This window comes from Dryobates pubescens, chromosome 21 (assembly GCF_014839835.1).
Source record: "Dryobates pubescens isolate bDryPub1 chromosome 21, bDryPub1.pri, whole genome shotgun sequence".
NCBI classification, from domain to species: domain Eukaryota; kingdom Metazoa; phylum Chordata; class Aves; order Piciformes; family Picidae; genus Dryobates; species Dryobates pubescens.
In genome coordinates, this window is record NC_071632.1 from 16,153,453 (window position 1) to 16,176,227 (window position 22,775).

The 22,775-nt window shown below is 41.4% G+C and overlaps 1 protein-coding gene across 1 annotated transcript in view; it reads right to left on the minus strand.

Annotated features, from left to right (window-relative positions):
• Window positions 1-22,775, minus strand: part of LOC104297844 (sodium channel protein type 5 subunit alpha) — a 222,074-nt gene that overhangs the window by 42,859 nt on the left and 156,440 nt on the right. The window contains exons 19-20 of the mRNA XM_054171205.1: window positions 14,190-14,336; window positions 7,308-7,428 (exon numbers count right to left, since the gene is read on the minus strand). Coding sequence (XP_054027180.1) covers window positions 7,308-7,428; window positions 14,190-14,336 — 268 coding nt within the window. The remainder of the gene's footprint in view (window positions 1-7,307; window positions 7,429-14,189; window positions 14,337-22,775) is intronic.

The following is a 22,775-nucleotide window of genomic DNA, read 5'->3' on the forward strand; positions in this document are numbered from 1 at the left end:
CATACACAGTTTCATTTTGGGAAAAAAAAAATCAGCTTTTTTCCCCCCACAAGTATAAATATTTGTGCAGAAACTTTCCCTTCTTTTCTCCTGAGTTACTTCCTAGATGAATACTCAGCTTTTTAGCCTCTTAGACAAATACCTAGGCTTAGCTAGTAACAGGCATGGCATGCTCTGTCAGGCTCTCACAGCCTAGAAATGCTCTGTAAGTATTGTTGGAAAAGGTTAGGATCTTCCAGGAAGTGGCTTTTCCCACTGGAAGACAGTTGGATGAATCATTCCCTGGAGGAGTCTGCCCCTGTCTTTTCACTACATGGGGAGCCTACATCGTTACCTGAGCACAGCCAAAATTAGTGGATCACCTTCAAATTAAATACTAATGAGCAGAGCACCGTGAGTCCCAAAGTCACTTCATTTATGATGGAAAATCCCTACAAAAGGGTACAAACAGGCTGACTCAGTCAGCTTTCATCTAATAATCTACATATAGAGAGAGGTATTTTTAAAGACAGAAAAGCCAGCTAGGACCAGTAATAATTTTTCCTCCCCCCCCCCCCCCCCCCCATGCTTTTGGGTGGCTTTCATGCAATTCCAGTCTAAAAAAAAAGAAAAAAAGTCCTAGTTACTGACAGTAATACCTTGAAAAATCCAAAATAGCTTCTCAGATGAGTCAGCCCAAAATCACAGTGCTATTAAATCCTATGCTTTTGATTGGGCCCAATTCAGAAATGTTTAGACCAGATTCTGATACAATTACTAATGTCAAGTAGCACTCCCATGAAAAATTATGCTGGCTGCAATTCAGATGAAATGCTATTTTTAACCATTTATAAATTAAACAGAAAAAAAAAAGGTAAAGTGGAAAGGAAAAAAAAAAAAAGAAAAGTGATCAGGAACAGATCTTTTCACCAGTTAGTGAACTTCCAGTTCCATTTCAGAACATCTGATTTCCCTCTGAATGTTATTTCATACCTGTGCTTTCTGGACTCTCCTACAGCTGATAGCCTATTGTTCTGGTGACCTTGACTCAAGCTTAAATGCTGAATTAGAAATAGAATAGAATAGAATAGAATAGAATAGAATAGAATAGAATAGAATAGAACAGAATAGAATAAACCAGGTTGGAAGAGATCTTTGAGATTGAGTCCAACCTGTCATCCAACACGATCTAATCAACTAAACCATGGCAGCAAGCACCCCATCCAGTCTCTTCCTAAACACCTCCAGTGATGGTGACTCCACCACCTCCCTGGGCAGCACATTCCAATGGCAAATCTCTCTTTCTATGAAGAACTTATAGAATCAACAAGGTTGGAAAAGACCTCAAAGATCATCAAGTCCAACCTGTCACCCAAGACCTCATGACTGCTAGACCATGGCACCAAGTGCCACGTCCAATCCCCTCTTGAACACCTCCCTAAACCTCCCCTGGTGCAGCTTGAGACTGTGTCCTTCACATAACCCAACATAGGAATTTTGGTCAGGATTCTGATAGCTTTTCTGTTTGGTTTTTTTTTTTCCCATCTTTGTGAAATCAAAATATCAAAAGCATTCCAACATTTTTAAGGCATAACCTGGTGAGGGTCTGAGCAATCTTAAGTCCAGCTGCCTTCTCTTAACAATGCAGGTGGTCAGCAGAGCCCAGACTTCAGGTTTAGAAAGCAACTTTATCCATATGCAGAAGACTTCATTAACACTTTTTAGCACAGCAAGTGTTAAGGCAGGAATAAACACTTTGGCATTTCTTGTAACAGCATTACTCATACTGCCTTGTCTAATAGATTTGTGCTATCCCCCTGAAATCAATGCTGACAGGGAACAGGGTGTGCAGAAGAAGCAGACCACCCTGAGAATTAGTTAGGACTAAATTAATATTGGGCTACAGTTTTTTGTTGTCATGGAGTTTTTTTTTTATTATTTTGGGTGTTTGGGGTTTTCTTTAGTTTGTTTCTTTTTTTTTTTGAGAGGCATGGTAAATTATATTGGGCTACATCTTTTTTTTTAAGAGTAAAATGACTCATTTCCACAGTGGCCTTTTGAGTAGCAGGTTCCTACTCTACAGAAACACAGAGCAGCACAAAAAGCCTCCCCGAAGGGTCAGGTTAGCTGCTGGTACATCAGCAAAGCTGAACTGAGCTGCATCAGTGGTCAATGTGCCCAGGAACAATGTCTGTCTTCAATTCACATTTGAACATTACATACCACCTCTCAGGAAACAGACAGTCATTTACCAAGAAACCTTTCCAGATCCATCAGTGTACCATATGATTTACTCTCAGGTTTTTATAACATGTAATTGTTCCCTTCAGTCATTGGCAGATCCTATAGCACAATCACAAACTGCAGATGGAAACGTGTCTTAAACTTCAGTCTCCACTGCAGATGTGACAGGGAAAGCTCTTGCTTAAGCATCTGCCACAATGATAAACAAGCTACTGAAAAAAAACCCAAACCCACAACAAACAGGCAGGGGGAATTTAATTTACAATGCATTTTGTGTAAATATTCCTTTGGTTCCCACGTTCACGTTTCCTAGCCTGGTGCATTATAATCATGGAGCTGTTAGACCTGATTGCATTAGCTTAGTGCTCTAGGGGGAAAAAAAAAAATCTCTCTAAATGTGGGAGCTATGCTGTAAAAACTTGCTCCTGCATCCATGACAGCTAAGCCTACTGATTTCAGGCTTATAAGTGAAGACTGCGAATCCACTGCTCGTTCACACCAATATGTACATTTAAATGTATGTAAAATTAATAGATATGTTTTGGATGCATTGGGCTGCTGATTCTCTTCAATAAACCAAGAAGAGCAGCTCTGTACTGTTGTCCAGTAACCCTGGTACCTTGTGCTCAAACCACAGTAATTTTGTTAGTATCTTTACAAAGGAGATCCCAGCTATTGGAATGTTCTTCTTTAGAACAACAGAATATTTTGCTTAGCTTTGAATGCTGGTTACAGCATTGCTTGGTTTGACACATGGAAAATACAGCCTCCTCAACATAAACTCCAGCAGGCAGGTATTTCATAACAAGGTTTTAATGCATGTATATCTGCCAAGCTGGGTTTCTAATGACCGCTCTGGCTAGCTGAGCATGTTAAGCTCAAGGTGAGGAGAAAGTTCCTCACAGAAGAGAGTTGTTAGCCATTGGAATGGGCTGCCCAGGGAGGCAGTGGAGTCACTGTCCCTGGAGGTGCTGAAAAAGGAAATGGATGTGGCACCTGAAGCCATGGTTTAGTAGTCATGAGGTCTTGGGTGACAGGTTGGACTTGATGATCTTTGAGTTATTTTCCAATCTTATTGATTCTATGATTCTTAAGCAAGAAAGCAAGCCTAGCTGAAGTCCTTTTGCAAGACTACAGATGTCTCTCCATGCTGGAGGAGACATGATTTCCCTATTTCACCCCTTTCTGGTGTTCTGGCCCCACCAAGCCTCTGGTGTGCATGGCTGGGGTTAATATTTGGCATCTCTAGGGCTAACACAGAAGAGATTTGCCATCACTGTCTCCAGCATTTGAGTATCTGAGACACCCGCAGAGACAAAGCCAGTCTGCCAGGTGTTTTTGCTCTTTCAAGACCTTTACAATGGTACATTTCTTGTTCAGCTCCTCAAAACTTGTTCCCTTGGAGGTCACAATAAATGATGATGCAATGCCTTGAAGTGAAGGCAGTGGGCAGCCTGGTCTCTGCCAATGCCAGCCCTGCTTTGAGGGGGTGGACGACTTGAAATCTAGAGATCCTGTCTAACCTGAATTAATTTCATTCTTTACATGCCATGGGACTGTAAGAATCTTATGATCTCTGAAAACTGTATGCAACAACATACTAACATGGCCTTCCTGATGGAAAAACATGCTGTATCTCGGGTATTTTGGTTAGACGAAAGAGATACTTGGGTTTGTTCCAGGTTGTTTTGTGTGGGTTTTTATTTCCCCCCCACCCCTAGGATGACAACACATTTTGCTGGGCTTGGTTTGGTTTCCTTTCACTTTTAAACATCATTCCATGGTGGTCCCTACAGCTCAATTCAGATGTGCTCGGTTTCAACGGCCTGGGTTTGCTCCTCTTTGTTTGTTCGTTTCTAAACAGCCACTAACTGTGGTTAGAGAGGGCGGAACACAGATCCCACCCCATCAGAGGAGCTTCCCTAGCACATTGCCTTTTCCAGCTGCGATAATCGCTCCCATGTGGTCACATGAAGATCTAGTTTAGGGTGCCCTTAGTGTCACGAGTTGAGACCAAGCGCGTGAAGAGCAAGGTAGCTCATTCTTGCGTGACCAGCTGATGATACTCGCTTGAAACCTTTGCCAGCGGGCAGCGGACGGGGAATCACGCTCAAGGACTCGGTGAAAACTTTCTCCTATTAGGGTCTGGGAGAGAGAAGTGTGCTGGGGCCAGGGGGGCTCTCTTTGGATGACCTTCTGTGAGACACAGAAGATAGTGTCCAAACAGATAGCAATTTTTGATGCAGAGAACACATACCAATGGAGGTAACAGGACTGGAGTGTTGCAAGGCATCCCTGGGGAAAAAATACCTAAACAGCTGGCATTGCCTAGATGTTGCTTTCCCATCAACTGGCAACAAGAATGGTCTCTTCATTTCTATCAGGTCTTTCCCAGCAATACTTGGTAGCTGACAGAGCTGTGACCCTACCTTGGCTTCGCATTTCCTAACCCAAGAATATTCCCCATTGACCCTAATCAAATCTATTTTGAGATGATAACGAATTAACAAGTCTCCCCATGAAAAAATGACCTATGGCTTATCTGGGTCACCCAACTCCGGGAAAACTGTGACCTCAGCAACTTCCAGCAACTATTTCAAGAACATGCATTATCTTCATTGCCTTTGTTATCTAAAAAAGGGGGCTGAATTTGGAACATATTTGTTCAGGACATAACCTATGCTGGATGTGTTTAGAAATGTCATAGTTTGAATTTAGAGAGCTGGTCAGCTTACACAGTAAGAACTTAACCCGTCCCATCCTGCTCTCCCTATCCACTCACCTAATCTCTCTCTTTCACAAATACTAGCTGGTCATTCTCCCAGAAAGAGAAAAGAATCTTGCATCTCTTTATTACAAGACAGTAAAGGCCATTCTAGATTATTTTGGCCAGTGCATGCCCATCAATATTTCCATTTTAGTACTTTATAACCATGTGATATCTTAGGTAACTAGACTGCTTGCTTGCTTGCTTCCTATCTAGACTGAAATGATAACTGCATGAAGTTCAGTTGCAATGTTAGGTCTGAGTAAAAATATTGGAAATAATTTAATAGAAGATTATAGGAAAACATTTTGTTCCTTGTCATGAACTACAACCACTGTTACGGCCATTGCAGTAAGAATCCTTTGGACTTTCAATTTACTGCATTTTCACATCAAATTTTATGAGTGGACATTCAAGTTTCTATACTTTTGCCAAATCCATGAGGAATGTGATCACACTTAGCCTACCTGGTAGCCTCTGAAAAATCTGCCTATGCTCCATACAGGAAAGCAGAGTAGATATATTGGGGAGGATGTCACCTCCAACTGCACCCACAGTCCCCCCCAACAGACACCTTGCACTGGGCCAAGGGCTGGGAGCAGGTTGCCTTTCAATTCCCTTTCAGAGTTCAAGGCTCTGCTGGCTGTTCTCTGGGTAAAGAGGAAAATGCTCTGACTTGTGGGACTGTCGAGAAACTAGGAGAGATGAAGATCAAAGGACAAGCAGCAAGAGCAAGGATGCTCAGGGTGAAGGGAGCAGAAACTTGAATGTCACCCAGCACAAACTTGGGGCTCAGCCTGCAGTATCTTCATTCCTTCATTTCTCTACTTCCAGGTTGACAAGCAGGCTTCAATGGTAGCATAATGCTTCCAGTGATCCACCTAAAAGTGTACCATTTGCTACCCTGTGTCCCACTGTCAGCAGTGGAGAAGATCTGACAATCTGTTCCTGCACAATGGAGCTTCAGGTTATTTTAAGAACCAGCAAACTGCAGAGTGCTACTGCTCTGAGAATGATCAGGGCTGAGCATTGAATGAAGTGATAGGGTGTGTGATGGCCACCTTAATTCTTTTAAAAACAGGAAGGTAATGATGGCCAACCATGGTTTCCAAATTTGTAAATCAACACCTGACTGGCCCTGGTTTTCTAGCACAGCCTTGTTTCAGCATTTATAATGCAATTTATCTCTTTGCTCTGTACAACAGAGATTGCTATTCACCAGCCTCATTAAGAAATATATTGTGAAAGAATGAAAGCACCATATCTATTTTCTGAATGCTATTGTATGGGCCAGAATAGTTACACCGTGCTTTCTTCCATAACTGCATTAATTTTTGGCTACTGCTTTTAAGCAGAGCTGCCAAAACAATGTTTAGATCCTAGGGACATTTGTAAGCCCTGCAGGGCTCCCTTACCTCATTCAATCATCTTTCTCACAGATATAGAGATGCACATTTTTGCTGACTTCAGGGGCATTCAAATACCCAGCAAATCATCTCTGTCTGATCCCATCTGAGCAGTTCTGTTTTTATTTAAAGTAATTCTTGAATGTTCAAGGCAATACACTAACATTCAGCTAACTTTTCCTAACCCAGTTTTAAAGGAAAATGAAGAATCTGAGATAATATTTGGAATGAAACTCATTCTGAAGAGAAATAGCTTAAGATATTATTTACTTTATAGATTTCCTTTAAAATAGGTCTTCTGTTGCAGGTGGGTTTTGAAGAAGGCAACTATTAAAATTGTAGCAAAAAGCTGTTGCAATTAAGTATTAAGAGAGTCATGTAAATGGGAATTGTTGTTGTCTAAAATAATTAAGTAAAACAGCATTTCCATACCACATCCTGGTCAGATGAATATTACTAGACATGCTAATTTTAACACCCTTTAAAATAAATGGAAAAGAGTCCCTGGGACTCATGAACTCTTCAGGCAGTGTCTGCTACCTACCTACCTACATTTAGGCAACAGAAACATCCTGATCTGGTCAGTTCTCCACACATACTGGAAGGCAAAAATCTTCATTGGCCAAGTTAGAAAACCCAACATTTAAAAAAACTCAAACCCTTTATTGCACAAATCATGATTAGAAATATCCTAGCATTTAGAAGCTGCACAGTCATTTAGAGCATGCTTTTGGCTTATCTCACCTTGGAAATTCAAATGCTAATGACAACAAGTGATTTTTGAGAGCTATTTACAGTATCTAAGAAATTAAGTGCAGCCACAACAATGCAGTGTAAAGGTGGAGAGATGCTCACTAAGAGAAGAGAAAGTTTCTTGCCTCAGCATTGCAGTGAAATACACAGGCCCTTACCTTCCGGGAAGCAATCTTCAGGCTCCATCAGCTCCTCAGCAAACTCAGGGATCTGCTCCAGCAGTTCTGCAGGATTTGTCAAATCCACTGTGCTGCCTTCAGAAAGACTGATTTCATCAAGCTTGTTGTCAGCGAGAGCAAAGATGAGGAAAACAAATTGGTCAGTTGCCCCAGAGGAAGTAGCTGAGTTTTTATTCTACTAAGCAATATCCCAGCTAAAGCCACCACAACAGAGACATTGCCATGCACTTCACATGGTGCCCGTCCTCAGGTAACAGCTCTGCCTACGCTGCAGTGAGCTAACAGTTGACTCATCAACAAGAACAACAACAACAAGTGAACACACAGAACTTACTTTTAAAGAGAAAGGGAAGCAAATTGTAGAAAGGTAGTGAACAACCATTGAGTATTAATGGTAGATGGAAGCTTGGAATGATGGAACTGCTCATGATTTTAAGGCTTGTACATACCGGAGGCTCACACCTTCAAATTGCAGGGGCTGGGGGGAGCACAGGAGTGGAATATGGTTGCTAAAATGCTGAAGGATGAATCTGGTGAGTTGTGTTTCGTTTCTGTCTCTGGGGCCTCATTCCTGAGACCTCCCACCCACCTCTGATGGGTGAAATGTGCACCCTGTCAGTCAGGACCATGCTCTGGTCTCTGCTGCCACAGCTTCTCCTCCAAGATGGGCGGAAATCACTCTACCACCAGGAAGCAGTCACACGAAGCTACAGGCACACACGTGGGAGAGGGCTCTTCCACCTGTCTCATCTTGGGCTTGCTCCCACCACATGATGTGGTCCCTTGCTTCTTGGTCCCACACTTCTGACCTCAAGGTGATGTAGGAGGAGGGACACATGGCTTTTAAAAGCCTTTCAGAATCTCTATCACATGTCTGAAATATTTGACATCACTAGCTTGGGCATGTTGTATAAATTCAGTGTTTCTCAAATCCTCCTTTGCAAAATGGGGACAAGAATATTCCCTCTCCCTGAAGCATCGGTTGTCTTCTCTATTTAGAGCAGGAAGTCTCAAGTAGACCTGAGTCAAAATTTCTAGGGAATATAGTATATTAAAAAACTGCTTTAGAGGCTGGCTTTGCTACTAAAAGAGGTAAGATACCTCATTAGATGTCACCCAAATATGAAACAGAAATTTCATTTCAGGTTGAAACTTTCTTTTAACAGATTCAAAATGCTTTCTTCAGGAGAAAGCAGGATTTCTTTCCCACATTTCATTTTACTATTCAAAAGAAAACTTTCCTATTTTGGGTTAATGCAAAATTTATTTTACTTGATCGCTCAGGCCACTAAGGTGAAGGATCCAAGAAGTGCCCAACCCTGCTCACTCTTTTTATCTTGTTATTGTTTCTGACTGCATTAGAGCACTGTAAGTGGGCAGCACCAAAGCTGGTATTTTCCATGGGCCACATCAATGCAAAATGGCTACAAGCAGGAGTCAGGAGAAGTGGATTATTTGTTAACTGTCTTCTTTAGTTGAGTACCTACTGAAATTGTTGTGTGCTTCATCTTGCAATACTATTGTCTCAATACAATAATACTTACTCAGGGTTTTAAACAACCTATGAGGTAGTTATATGGGAGATGGCACGTAAATGTTATTTTCATGAAGATGATGGTGATGGAGTTAGAGAATAGGTAGAGCTTTAGATATCTATTATTAATGTGAAAATGGGCCCTCACTTTTCCAGTATACACAGTCAATGCAAAATTTATAGCTGAATTCAGAGAAATGCTGAACCTGGGGTAAAATGGTCAAGACTGAACATTCCAGCAATGCTTGCAAGCGGGGATGGAAGCTACTTGTTTGCAATTAGCTGCAGCATCCAGAAGGTCATAATCTTGGCTAGAGTTTTTAATGCTCTACTGAAAAGGACTGCAAACAATCAAGAAGAGAACTTTTAAAAAGAGTCAGAACAGAAGGCACAGGTCAAATACATGGATAAAGCTTCTAAAAAAATCCATATTCAGAATGCAGCTGTTGTACAGAGCCCATTTTCTACAGACTACCAATGGTATATGATGGTGGAAAAAAATACCATGCCAAGTTTTATCACAGTCAGAGCTTTCTGTATTGTTCGTTAGGGAATGCCTTTAGTCCCTGTCTGCTCTGTTATGAAGATAACAAAAGAGAGATTACCAAAACAGTCCTAAATCATATCCAGCTGTAGGATGCAGAAAATATGGGCTCTGGTGAGAAAAGAAGTCTTGTTGGATATAATTCTTACCAACAGACAGAAGTCAAAGTCAACAGTGAGAACAAAGCCAGCTCAATAGCATTGCCAGTGAGAGAGCTGGATTTAGCAGAGACAGGTTAGGAAATTTACAGAACACAATGTGATGCAATTATAATAGATTACAAGGAAGACATCTTAAAGAACCAAGAATTCTCAAGAGTTATTCACCAGCAAGACTTTTCAGAAAATATTAGAATCCATCAGTGTCAAAGGGAGGTGGGGAACATGCAAGACAAAATAGACAGGATTTCTTCTGAAAAGCCTTCATTAAAGAAGAGAGAGCAAACATGGGTCAGAAAACACCGGACAAAGGTTTGAGGGTCGAAAGTGGGACTAGAAAAAGAAGGAACTATACATATGAGAGAGAAGGGGAAGATTAGGAAAGCTCTTAGGAAAGAAGCAAAGGTTACTCTTTGCCAGGAAGGTTAAAGGGATTAAGAAGGTTTTCATGAACTCAGTAATGGAAAGAAAAGAGCTAGAGATATAATCACAATTGATGGGGGAGATGTAACTAATCAAAATTCAGTTGCCTGAGAAAATAAACTATTTCTAAAAGAATCCAACAAGGGGATCGATAAAAAGAGGGGGGAGAGCCTGTCAGACTGAATACAAATGTAAATAGAGAAATATCTAGAAAGCCTGAAACATATGCAAATCAGCAGATCCAGACGAGGCACATTGCAGGGCATAAAGGGATCCAATACACCAAGTTAACACACCATTAGCAATCAATAGTGAATGCTCATGGAAAATTGGAAAGGGCCCAGGAGAGAGGCAATAAGTAAACACAACACAGAGCTTAGGGAGGAGGAAAAGGGAATAATCATGGGAATCACAGATCACTAAACACAGGCTGTAGCCTGTGATTAAAGTAAATGAAATAAAGGCTCAGAGGAGAAACGGAGAGGGAGGTGTTTTTTGGGGTGAAATATTATAGAGACATAAAGGCAGTGAGCTGATTCTTCTGTATGCTAAGGGTACTGCACACAAACAGGGCACAAAGAGGCCAAAAGAAGGCAAAAAGGACAAATACAAAAAATTCTTTTTCTTTCTTGGAACAAAAGTGTGGAGTAGAGACAATGGGATCTGTCAGAAGCCACTTTTGGAGACCTCCCCCTGATGCATATATCCATGCTGCAGAGGCCAGTTCTAAATGTATTTCTGGGTGGAGAGGCTGCTTTAACCTGAACAGGGCTCCCACACACCCTATTTGTGTCTGTAACAGTGGGAAATTGATCTGAATGAGTTTGTTTTTTTTTTAAAGCCTTTTGCAATGAGATGCTTAAATATCACTGAAAGCTGATATTTGGTCAAGGCTTAACTTTTATATCCCTTGCTCTCTCTCCCTCACCTCTGATAATCACAGCCTTAATATATCAAATTGACATATGATATAGAAACCTTAAAAAAAAAATCTAGATGTCTGTTATAGAAAAGTCTGCTTTTAAAGTAAATTGCAATTGGCTTGAAATGATCCATTGCTGTGTGGAAAAAAAGCCATCCTAAAGAGGCAAATACAACACAAACTTTATCTTCAGAGGAGGAGTGCTGTAGGGATTGGAGTCAGCATTATCTTCACTAAAGATATAGAAGAGATACTGACCAATATAGTCCTGAAGTTAGCTGATAACATTAAACTGGAGAGAGTATTGAAACCGAGAAGGCAGAAAGGAAAAGAGAAGCGAAATATGGAGAGAACATAGCAAAATGGGACTTGAGTCAGAACAGTCCAAATGAGAGAGTTCAGGGAAAATTTCAGATGAACTCTTGGAAACCTGGAGTAATATTTAAAAATTGGACTTGGTTTTGCAGTGGAATATAACAATACAGAAAATTTATATGGAAGAATCATGCCTAGCAAATGTGCTGCTCTTTCCTCTCCTTACAGTTCTGTGGAATTGCTGCTTGGAATGTCGTGCTTAATCTTTGACAAAAAAAAATCAACTTCAAAAAGGAGCAGCTGAGGGAGTTGCAAAAAAAAAAAAGTCAGATAGAGGGCACAGAGATACTAATTTACAAGGAATAATTAAATAGAAGAACAATGGTGTGTGGCTTCAGGGGGTAAGTCAGAGACAAAAGGAAGCAAATAGCAGTCTATTAAATTAAGTTGTATCAATTCATAAAAAGATAATGATGGGTGAAAGAGAGTAGTGAAATGGCACTTTCAAAGGCAAAAAAGTCCTGGTCATTAAGGCAATATATCCAGCCATGACATTTTTCCCAAACAGCTGAAATATTCCCTTTAATAAATGAAGAAATCTAAGCTGTCTGATACATTTAGAGGTAGATTCTACAAAGCTGTATAAAATATGTTGTGGGGTAGCGTTTTGGCAGAGAAATCAACCAGTTTGTTCTCTGAGGTCTTATCCCACCTGTGACATCAGTGGTTTTATTTCTATGGTGTCTTTTAGAAGATATACATAGGATGAATTTATAATCCTATAATGTATCCTGTTCTGACACCCAACAGTGTTCTATTCAGAACACATGCAATGCTTCCTGTTGTTGACTGAATCACTCAAAGCCCTGCCTCTTGGGCATACCAAATCTATCACTCCTTCACAGTTCCTGGCTTTATTTGGCTAGTTGCAAGTTCTTGGGACATCCATCATAAAGACAATTAGCATGTCCTTGTGTGCCAGGCCAAAGACTACTTCTGAATAGGAGGACTGCAAGTATGTAATGTCCACACAAGATCTGGCCTTCAAAAATAGCATCCTTTGGGCTTTGCTCTTTCATGTTGGCATCCATAGCCTCATGTGAACTTCCGTTTGATTTCAAGTCATCCCTGGATCGCTGCCATATTCCTCTACCTCTTTCTAAGTGGCCACAAATAGAATCGATTATACTCCACTACAGAGAGGACCCTTTGAAAGTTGAGGGAGGAAATGGGGATTATTACTTTATCACGATGTTGCTGAATATATCAAGGCTAGAATGTTCCTGATTTATCATGACATTTTGCTACAGCACTAAAAAAAGGACATAGTTTTCCATCCTCCATGTTAGCCTCACAGGGTTTATTTATCTCAAAAAGACATTTAGATGTGAAGGATACCTAATCCCCTAAGAGAAGATTTCCTGAAACTGTTTTCTGATTCCTCCTAGGGGCAATGCTTTATATTATTATTTTAAAGTTTGGGGTTTCTTTGGTACATATGTATATAATTTTTGTTTTGTTTTCTGAGACTGAAATATCAGATATGCAGCTCTCCTTCCTCTTAAGTTTGAGATCTGTTGTTTTGGAAGATGAAATTCAATAGACCAAGAAGTATTCTGGCTAAGAAGGATTGCTCCTTAAAGAAACGCTTCCCAGATAGAGGATTTCTGGTTCCTGTGAGCAGAATTTAGTTCACCTGTGTGTACAGCTCACTTATACACGCTGGGTTCCTTTATAATCAGTTGAAAGAAATAGATATTTTCAGAAGATGATTCCTCTGACTTAATTTAAATGTTGATTTCAGTCAGTGATGAGATGTATTTACCTAACTACATTGCCTTCAGGTCCTTATTGACTATAAAGGGGGCTCAAAATTACAAGTTCAGATGCAGAAGTCTTCATTTAATTCAGTAAATTCCACCCCATATGACAATAGGCATCAGCAGGCCTGGAGAAGATGAGCACTGTGATGAGTCCGTTTCCCATTGCTCTGTCAAGATTTCATGGGATCAAGTCCCACTTGCCAGTGGTTTTATAGCAGAACTGGGCAAGATATTATGCATATTGATACTGTGTCATCCTTCACCTTTCACTAATTTTGTCCCCCAAATCCACCAGTAATTCAAGGAGCTAATGAGTTCCCTAGACTCCCAGGACATCACCCAAACCCTCAAGTTCCTGATTTCAAAGAGAGGATTCTATCACTTTCTAACAATGAATGCCATGATATGTCAATAAAATGCTAAATCTGAATGGGGAAAAAAATCCCAACCATAGGACACAGGGAATTTAAAGCCTGGAGTCACTCCATATACAGTACAAATACATGTGCTTATGATATTCATGATTACAAGGACAACATAATCCTCCAAACTGAAAATACATGTCAATGTGTACACATAAAGAAACAATGATTGAGCTCCACTTGGGCCAGCATCAACTGAATCACCATCTAGTTAGCATCTTCATGTCAGCTATTTAAATTGTTGCACCTTTCTTGGGTGCATGTGTTAACAGGGAAAAAAAAGGGTATTCTGTGACATAGAGAAGATACCCTCCAGTGAACTCAAAGTACAGATCTGCCAAGTCAGCAGATGCCATTCCTGGAGCTACTTTTTAGTGGAAGAACCCCACACAAATATTTTCTCCTAAAAGAAGACAGCAACATTATAGATGATTTTATGTTGTGGTTTTTTGACTTCTGTGGGTTTGTTTGTTTTTCCAAAGCCTCTTAGAATCCCATCTCATTTCATAATGCACATTTTCCCAGCTTTCCAATTATTTTTATAACAGCAAAATCTCCTCTTTACTAAGACTGCAACACCTGCTGTGTACTATTGCTTTTCTACCCCTTGATCAATGTGTTTTTACAAGCCACAAACACCACATAAATCGGTGGCATGCACTATGGAGCTGGTGCGATGAATTGCATGCAGTACCAGGCAGGAAAAGTTGTTTCTGTTACCTCTTTTTGCCCTACTGGAGGTGGTGGCTCAGCTTTCAACTGCTTATCCACGTGCAACTCACTTAACTCTTCACAAATCTCAGAATTCTGACTCCGGACACCTGGGCTTTGGCATCGCTGCCCCCTCAGCTGCAGCTGCTTTTCCTGCTGGAAATAATCCTAGATGGGTTTATTTTCTTTTCTGTGATAGCATGCTTATTTCTTAAAGGGAACTTTCCAGCTAGAAGAGAAAATAACCTAGACTATACTTGTCAGGGGACGACATCTTAAAGTAAATGGCAAGAAACAAGATAACACAAGCTTACGCTGTAACTTTTAAGCTTTCACGACTGGAGGTGTCAAGATATGTGGCTGGAGAAAATGGAAATACAAACAAGCAAATGTATTTTTCTCAGATGTTGTTGCTGCAGTGAGAGGAAATTCACTTAAAATCTCCATTTTGAGTCTGGTTTTGAGACACAAACTTCCCCCAGTGACCTGAGGCACACAGAAAGGCGCTTGCAGTTCAGCTGAATAACTGAGAGCTGTACTCTGAGGTGGTGGGGTCAAGTGGTGACAGTCAGTGTTACACCTGGAGAAAGGCACCAGCACAACACCCAGTACTGTGCTATGATCCTGCTTGAAACAGTGGGGAGAAAAGCACAAGCAGAGGAGACAAGATAGACATTGAAGGAGAGGAAAATGCAAAGTTCTTCCTAAGAGGTAAAAGGCATCTAAAAGTTGACGTGAAAAATCTGCCGGTAAACACATAAAAGTAAGTGGCTCCTATTCAGCAAAACACTTAAGGCTACTTTGCACCCACTGATGCCAACAAAGTTCACCACAGGTTGAAAGGAAACCACATCCTTAGGCACTTCCTTAAAAACAGCTGGACTCTGGAATCATAGAATCATAGAATGGTAAGGGTTGGAAGGCACCCCTGGAGATCATAAAGTCCAACCCACTTGCCAAAGAAGGATCACCTAGGGCAGGCCACACAGGGGTTTGAAAGTCTCTAGATAAGGAAACTCCACCACCTCTCTGGGTCAAAGAAGTATTTTTATTTCCCCTGCAGGCACATCTGAATCGACCCTGTGCTTGCATGAACAGTGCCATTAAATACAGCCACTTCTTCCTGGGGTGATGATTATTGCTGCTGAGCTCTCTGGAAGCGCTGCCAGGACTAATGGCAGAAGAGAGAGCGTGTTTGCAGGGCTGGCCCCTACATCTGGAGGTCCGGGTTCTCTGCTGGTATGAATCAGTGTGGCTTTATTGATTCGCCCAAGACAGGGATTTCTCTGAAAACTCTGTAGCTTATCGCAGAACTACCATTGTTCATGCCATTACTAAGGCTGCTACTAAAATATTAATAAAACTCTAGCCAATTTCAAAGAGTTGTGCTGAATTGCTTACAGAAAGACTTCCATGCTGAGAAAAAAATTACAAGCATACCAGGATTTCAACAGTAATTATTTAAACCTATTTATCTTTCACTTGTCCACCTTATTTTTTTCCCCTCTCTTTCTTGACTGACATTCAACGTTATTCATGTATTAAGTGAGTTTCCCTTCCCCAGGCAACCACAGCCTACCTGCCTCAGTTCTAAAGCCACATCACCACAGGAAGTCTCTCAAGAGGTACCAGGAGCAGAAAAACACTTTATTCCAAATATAACTATCTGAAAGAACAGATGACACAAAGGAAGCAGTTGGTTAAGCAAATTGCCCTCCGTATAAATACTTTCAGACTGTCAGGTTCGTACCAGCCCTTTCAAATGTCTTTCTGTGTTTCTAGCAAATTAATTTAAAATCAAATTACTTGTTTCCTGCTTCAGAAGGCATGTGGTCTAAAACATATTCTAACTTTAATAAATTAAATTATAGATGTCCAAGCCTGAACCCTCTGCATAAGAATGTACTACATACAATTCCTAGGCACAGTTTAGCAGCAAACTTCACTGGCCAGAGACTGCCCCACAAGCACCGAGTAACAGTTCTGTTCCTGCCAAAAAGTGACTCTTTCAGGTGTGCCTTCAGAAGTAGTGTAATATCCAGGGGAGAAGCTAATGTGGAAAGCACAGTATGCACAAGTAAGGCACTCAGCCATAAAAAGTCTTCTTTTTTTAATGCAATGTGCATACAGCTTAGTACTAAGTAATCTTAATGGCATGTTATTGGTTACAGCACTAAAACAACAGAAACAATTGTTTCATGTTAAAAGTGCAATGGAATCTGAGGTGACGTCTCAAGTTCACTGATGCAGAAAGGTTGTGCACTCAGATTCATTAGGAATTAGGCAGTATATGAGGACAGACTATGTAATGCAGCTGACCTAACGAATATTTAAGTTGTAAAGCAAATTATTGCACACTAAGATAGAGTTGATTGCCCAATTTATGCCACTTCTCTTTTACTAACCCCTTTGTGTGGTACCATGACTTAGCAAGGCATTGCTAGAGACTAAACTCCAGGAAACACAGATCCAGCTGCTTCCCAGAAACCATGCTTGTACCAAGTATCTGAAGGGTTAATGCTAATTAGAACAGATTAAATACATCCTGGTAAATTGTCTAATACGCATGTGCTTGGAAAATGATCCAGTTCATCATGTGTTTTCAGACTCATCCTGCAAATTGATGAGTTTGGAGAAAATTTCCAAGAGAAATAAACTCCTCAGAAGAATCTGCTTGCATAGTTGGATCCCAAAAGCAATATTAGGGCATCAGCAGAGTTTCTGCAAGCAACCACTGGCATCCCTCGCAAGCCGCCGTCAGCGGATGGAGCGGTCCCACTTCCACCACACAGCACTTGAGGATCAGCACAGACCTCCCTGGGAAAAAGTGCCTTTGGTCTACGTTGTTTAACTTTGGACTGTTTGCTTTTGTTCTGATTCCAGCTGATTTGTTCTTCTGGCAGCAACAGCATCAGGTTTATCTCCTGTAAAGCTCCCCACCGTGGGTGGTTTACATAATTTGTTTTTAATTTTTTGTCTCAAGCGCCACGTTGCCAAGGCAATACACATTATGCTAATATTTATTGATTCAGTTGTTTTCATAATTTATAAAGGAAAATCATTCAGGAATACAAGAACTTGGCGAATGCAAATGGAGGCTGGGGAGCACAGGAGAGCTCCTTTAAAGCACAGATCAGAAGTTTGCTGACATCTGCTCTCATATGGTCCCTAAGACTCTACCAACGCCGTACAAGTAATTAGTACATGGAGGAGGTTGGACCCACTGGTGTCCCCTTGCATGTTGCAGGCCAGTTGCAGTGCCAGAAAAACAACAACTGGACTGAAAATGGAGCATAATCTGGATGACATCTCAAGTGCGTTCCTGCATGGACCCACATACTTGTTTGCTGACACAAATAAATATAAAGGCTCCACGCTCTGTTGTGCCTCTGAGAAGCAGATTGGTTAATTGTCTCAGGCTCAAATGGGGATTAGTGCAAATGCCACTCCTTTGGAAGGAGGACTTGCTGTTGGCAAACCAAGACAAATACCTGTCATCAGCACAGATTAATTTTATTCCTTCCCCATGGAAAGATAATTTTTTTCCATCTTGTGCAAACAAATTTAGAAAGAGGATCCCAGGACCTGCCTTTCAGAGAGTGATCATTTCAAATGTGTTCTACTGATGCTTCATTTGCTTCCTAGATCATAACCCTGGCTTGTAACATTTGTTCCCTGTTGTGGGAAAGAAGATGTGCAAAGCCTCTGATAGCAGGAAGCTTCCTCTCCCAAGCAGGTGGGGAGGCAAGAAATGAGAATTGCCTTTGAAGCCCTCACGCTTGCAATTGTCACTGCAGAGCTGGCAAGCCAGAATGAAGGATGTGGTAGGATAAAGTTAATTTGATGAGGCAGACAGGGTGTCTCTCGTGAGACAGCACAAATGCAAACGTCCTTTACTCGGTCCACAGTGAAACGGGAAGCTTCTACCCAATGTGTCTTCTCTAACCTGTCCATCCCTCTGACCTTTTGAGGACCAGTGTTGAAACAGTGGTGGGATTTTATGGATGGTCAGGTTGTGCAGTCACTTTTGAAGACATTGCCAGCTGCAGACCTGGAGCAGTGAAGGGTTGTCCTGGCCTATCCACATCCAAGTCTGCATGTGCTTGGACATATAGGGGGGATTCATATAGGGTAAAATCTGTTTGCTTGTCAGAGGAAACATCAGCAGTAGACAAGGATGTTGGCAACAGAAATATCTCTGCTTTAGCCATTCATAGATGACTGATGCCATGAAACTGAGCCTTCTTGAAGACAGCTCAACAGAGCAGCTATCAGTCCTTTAATAGACTACGACATACTTTAACCTGCAAAGCTTCCAACAGCCAGCTTTTGGATATGAAAACCGTAATAAGATCTTGCCCGAGGAGCTTTACAAGTCTAGTAAACCCAAATCAGCAGCATGGCACATGTAGTCACAAGAAGTCTGTTTACTCTGTACAGTAATTGTTGATGTTTGTATTCCTCCTTGTAGACAGCTATAGATTTGATAAAATTCCTGTGCCTGGTAGCAATTGGCATCATTTCTCTGCAACAGTTTGCTTCTAGTAGCTGGCATCCTTCTTCTGCAAAGAAGCCAAGAAGTAATGATGGAGAAAATTGAACTGTTTATATCCTACCTCTGCATAAGTGGAGAAGCAAGCAGATTGTAATGCTGCTGAAACACAGCAAGCTTACATTGCTGCCTGGGTGGCACCTGTTCCGTGTGTAAAGTAAACAGGAGACTACAGTCTGCAGGGCTGTCGGGCTGACAACTCTCAGACATGCTGAACTCAGTCTTTCTGAAAAGCCTTCAGAAATCTGAGCTAAAATGGGAGGGAAATAAATAACCACAAACTGGGGAAATGAACCACAGGTTCTTATTACAAGATGAGATCATTTATGATCTTGATTCTCCTCTCACAAATAAGTGTAAAACCTTGTAGCACCAGTAAAACCAATGGATTTGGCTTTCTGTATGTTTAGTATGAGAAGAAGAAAACTTACCAATATATCAGGAAAATCCCCTTGCTCCCTTACGATTGAAATCACTTATTCTGCTAGGAATAATAATTAAAAAAAAAGGGTTGTGTGCAGTTGCCAATTTTGAGTGTGCACCTTTAAGAAGTTCTCTGACCTGCTTTGAAGAACTGCTTCTCTAAAGTAGAGTTGCACCTACTCAGTTTAATGAGGAATCAGAGGAATACCTGGAGTGAGGGATACCACACTGCAGTACTAGGATTCAAGCTAAGACACAGAGAGGACTGCTGCTACTCCTTGTTTGTTTACAAGTGCATTGTGTGAGCAGACTAATGTAAAGAGTATGAAATCATACCCCAAGACTGCAACACATGTATATAATTTAAGACCTCAAGATTCCTCAGAAAGGCTATGAAAACAGGAAAGAGAAAATCTAAACCTGATTATTTGAGACTGGTCATCCCCACTCTCCATTCTATGCCACCTGGTCCATCACTGCCCTTCAGCTGAAACAACCAGACACCAGGCTAGCAGAGTGGACTGATTTGCTGTCCAAGGCTAGCAGAGTAGACTAATTTTTGTTCAGTTTTTCAGTTCTTATCTACTCCTCCCAGTCCTTTCTCTTGTCATTCATCTATGCAGAAGCCAGAAACAATCTGTTGCAAATGGAGTAGTAAAGCATCAGAATTAGAAGGTGTTGCTAATATTTGGACTTCAATTCTTCCCCCTCCCCCCCTTTTTATTTCCTTGGTTGATGACCCACCCTTTCTAAAGACTCAGTTTATTAAAACCCAAAGCACCAACACATGCAGAAGAGCAATATGGGCAAAGTGGGTTAAATACAGTAAGTCTCTGAGTTCAGAAAAAGCATAAACCTGTTGCCCAGCCCCAGAATTGATGAAATTATGCCCCCAGCTTGGATGTCCACGGGTGCTAGGGGAGTTTCTGATAGGTTGGACACGATGATCGTGAAGGTCTCTTCCAACCTGGTTTATTCTTTCTATTCTATTCCAATTGTGCTGTCATGTGTCAGAGTTAAGGCCATTGAAGTTTAGTTACACCTATGTAGCTAAACACAGAACTTGTTCTCCTGGTAGAATAGAATAGCATAGAATAGCATAGAATAGAATAGACCAGGTTGGAAGAGACCTTCAAGATCAAGACCTACCTATCATCCAACACCACCTGATCAACTAAACCATGGCACCAAGCACCCCATCCAGTCTCTTCCTAAACACCTCCAGTGATGGAGACTCCACCACCTCCCTGGGCAACCCATTCCAATGGCCAATTACTATCTCTATGAAGAATTTCTTCCTAACATCCAGCCTAAACCTCCCCTGACACAGCTTGAGACTGTGTCCTCTTGTTCTGGTGCTGGTTGCCTGGACGAAGAAACCAGCCCCCACCTGTCTACAACCTCCCTTCAGGTAGTTGTAGAGAGCAATAAGGTCTCCCCTGAGCCTCCTCTTCTCCAGGCTAAGCAACCCCAGCTCCCTCCTAAGAAACACATCGTTTTGCCCTGGAAGCCACAGGATATTTGGAAGAGAACTGCAGTACTTGCTCTAAAAAAATATAATGCACGTGTGAGTACTTAGCTGGGTAAAAATATCAGAATCTGGCCTTTAAAATTCGGAATGGCTAAGGCTAAGGCTGGCCAGAAATCACAGCTGCTCAGCAGAGGCTGTTAACAGCAGAAATTCCCCTGGAACCACCCTGCCACAGTATTTTCTTTCATTTTAAACAAAGGTGAAATAAAACTTTGCCAGACAAACATCATCATAGCCACTAACTGCTGGTCTCCGCACAAGTGCTGAATGCCTTGCCAAACGTCATCCCTCAAGCAGGGAGAGAGAGCAGTTCAGCAGTGCTCCTTCTCGGATTAATCCAGGACATTTCAAGCATCTGAACCCTGGCCACGGAGGAGCAAGGCACGTTATTCCTAATGGCTTCTGGCTTGCTGGCCTAAGATCTTTTCCCATACTGAGCAACACATTGCCCATAATAAAACACAGATTCATTATTCCAAGGGTTGACTCTTAAAATTAGTCTAAGTGGGAGAACTTGGCAAAAAGATGGACTGCCAAAGTTAATTTAGCTTGTTATCAATTCAATAGGCTTAAATAGGCAGTGAAAGCGTTTCATAAGTGTTCATTGTTCAGAGTTCAAGCTAATACCTTCTGCTAAATTGCATTTTGAAGTTTAATCACAATCTACTTTATGTTTCGTTTGGTAATTGGGATCTCTCCACAGTATAACATGAAGAACTCAAACTAATGGGCTCCTCTTGATGGAAGTTTAAATTTTGGAAGCTTGCCTCAAAGTGCAGCGGGTGCGAGTCCCTGAAATAACCCAGAAAGTTTCATCCAAATAAGGTGTTAATATTTTGATCACCAGAGAAGGCTCGTGTTATTCCAGGCACTAGCAATAAAAACAGCCATTATTTTAATTTTTAGTTATTCTGGAGCATAATTAATAGGCATAATTAATTAATGGGGATAAATAATGGGACTAACACAAGCGCGCACTCACTGCCTCGCTTGGCACAGGAGCTGCTGGGGAACTGGCTGCTGCTCATTTTGTCCAAAAATGTTAAATGTCGGCATTTTCTTTACCAAAGGCAGAAACAGTGAGAAATGCTCATTTCTGGGCAGCATTTTGCTCCAGGGAGGGATATGGATACTGGGAAATGGCACCCAGTAAGCTGTGACTGACGCGTAGTCCACGGTCTGGGCACTTGTCCAAATGCATGTTGTCAAGTCCGCTATGCCTGATATCAGCTCTTTCAATGCCAGGCCTTTTTTTCTCTTTTCTCCACCCCCCCCCCCCCCCTTTCTCTCCTCCATCAGCTCCCTGTGTTTCCTGCACCTTAGGCATTATGCTGTGAACAAATATATTTCCCTGCCACCGCGCACTGAATAAGCACCCTAAAAACCTTTGTTTGCAGAGTGACTGCTCGAATCACGTCAGCAGAGATCTGACACGGAGGCTTCTCCCTTCTGCCCCATCGTGCTGAAACCAAATAAAAACAAATGTCTTTCTATGTGCAGAAGCAAGAGGGAGGACATAGCTGCTTCAAGTCTGTTGCTGTGATTTACAGCCTATGGTGGGTTGAAATTACCGCCCTCCCCCCTTATTTCTTTTTCCATCCAATGGTAATTTATTTACATTCTGCCACTTTCTACTCCATCTGTGGAAAATTTCCCAGGCATCAGCCTAAAACTGCCACACAACCTTTTGTTTTTTTCTCCTTTTCCAGTGACCTCACTGCTATATTTCCAAAGGCAATAAATGCAGAAATATTCTATTTTATTGCTAAAAGTAATTAGCAAGCAATTGAGTTCTATGCTTTTACTCAAGAAATGCACGGCAGAATGTCCAGTTTCAGAAGGGAGAAATCCAGGCAAACTATGCATGTAACAAGCATGCAGAAAAGCCCTGCTCTCTTACTTAATGATCAGGAAAATGCTGGCCTAAATAAAGCTGACATGAAGAACACTGCAAGATTTACTGCAGGCTGCATGTATATATATATACACAGGGGCTCACTCTCCTGTCAGTAAGAACTGGGGAGTCGTCAACAGGACTCAATGGTAGCTTATCCAGTTGCACTAAAAGAGAATGTGTCCCACAGACTGG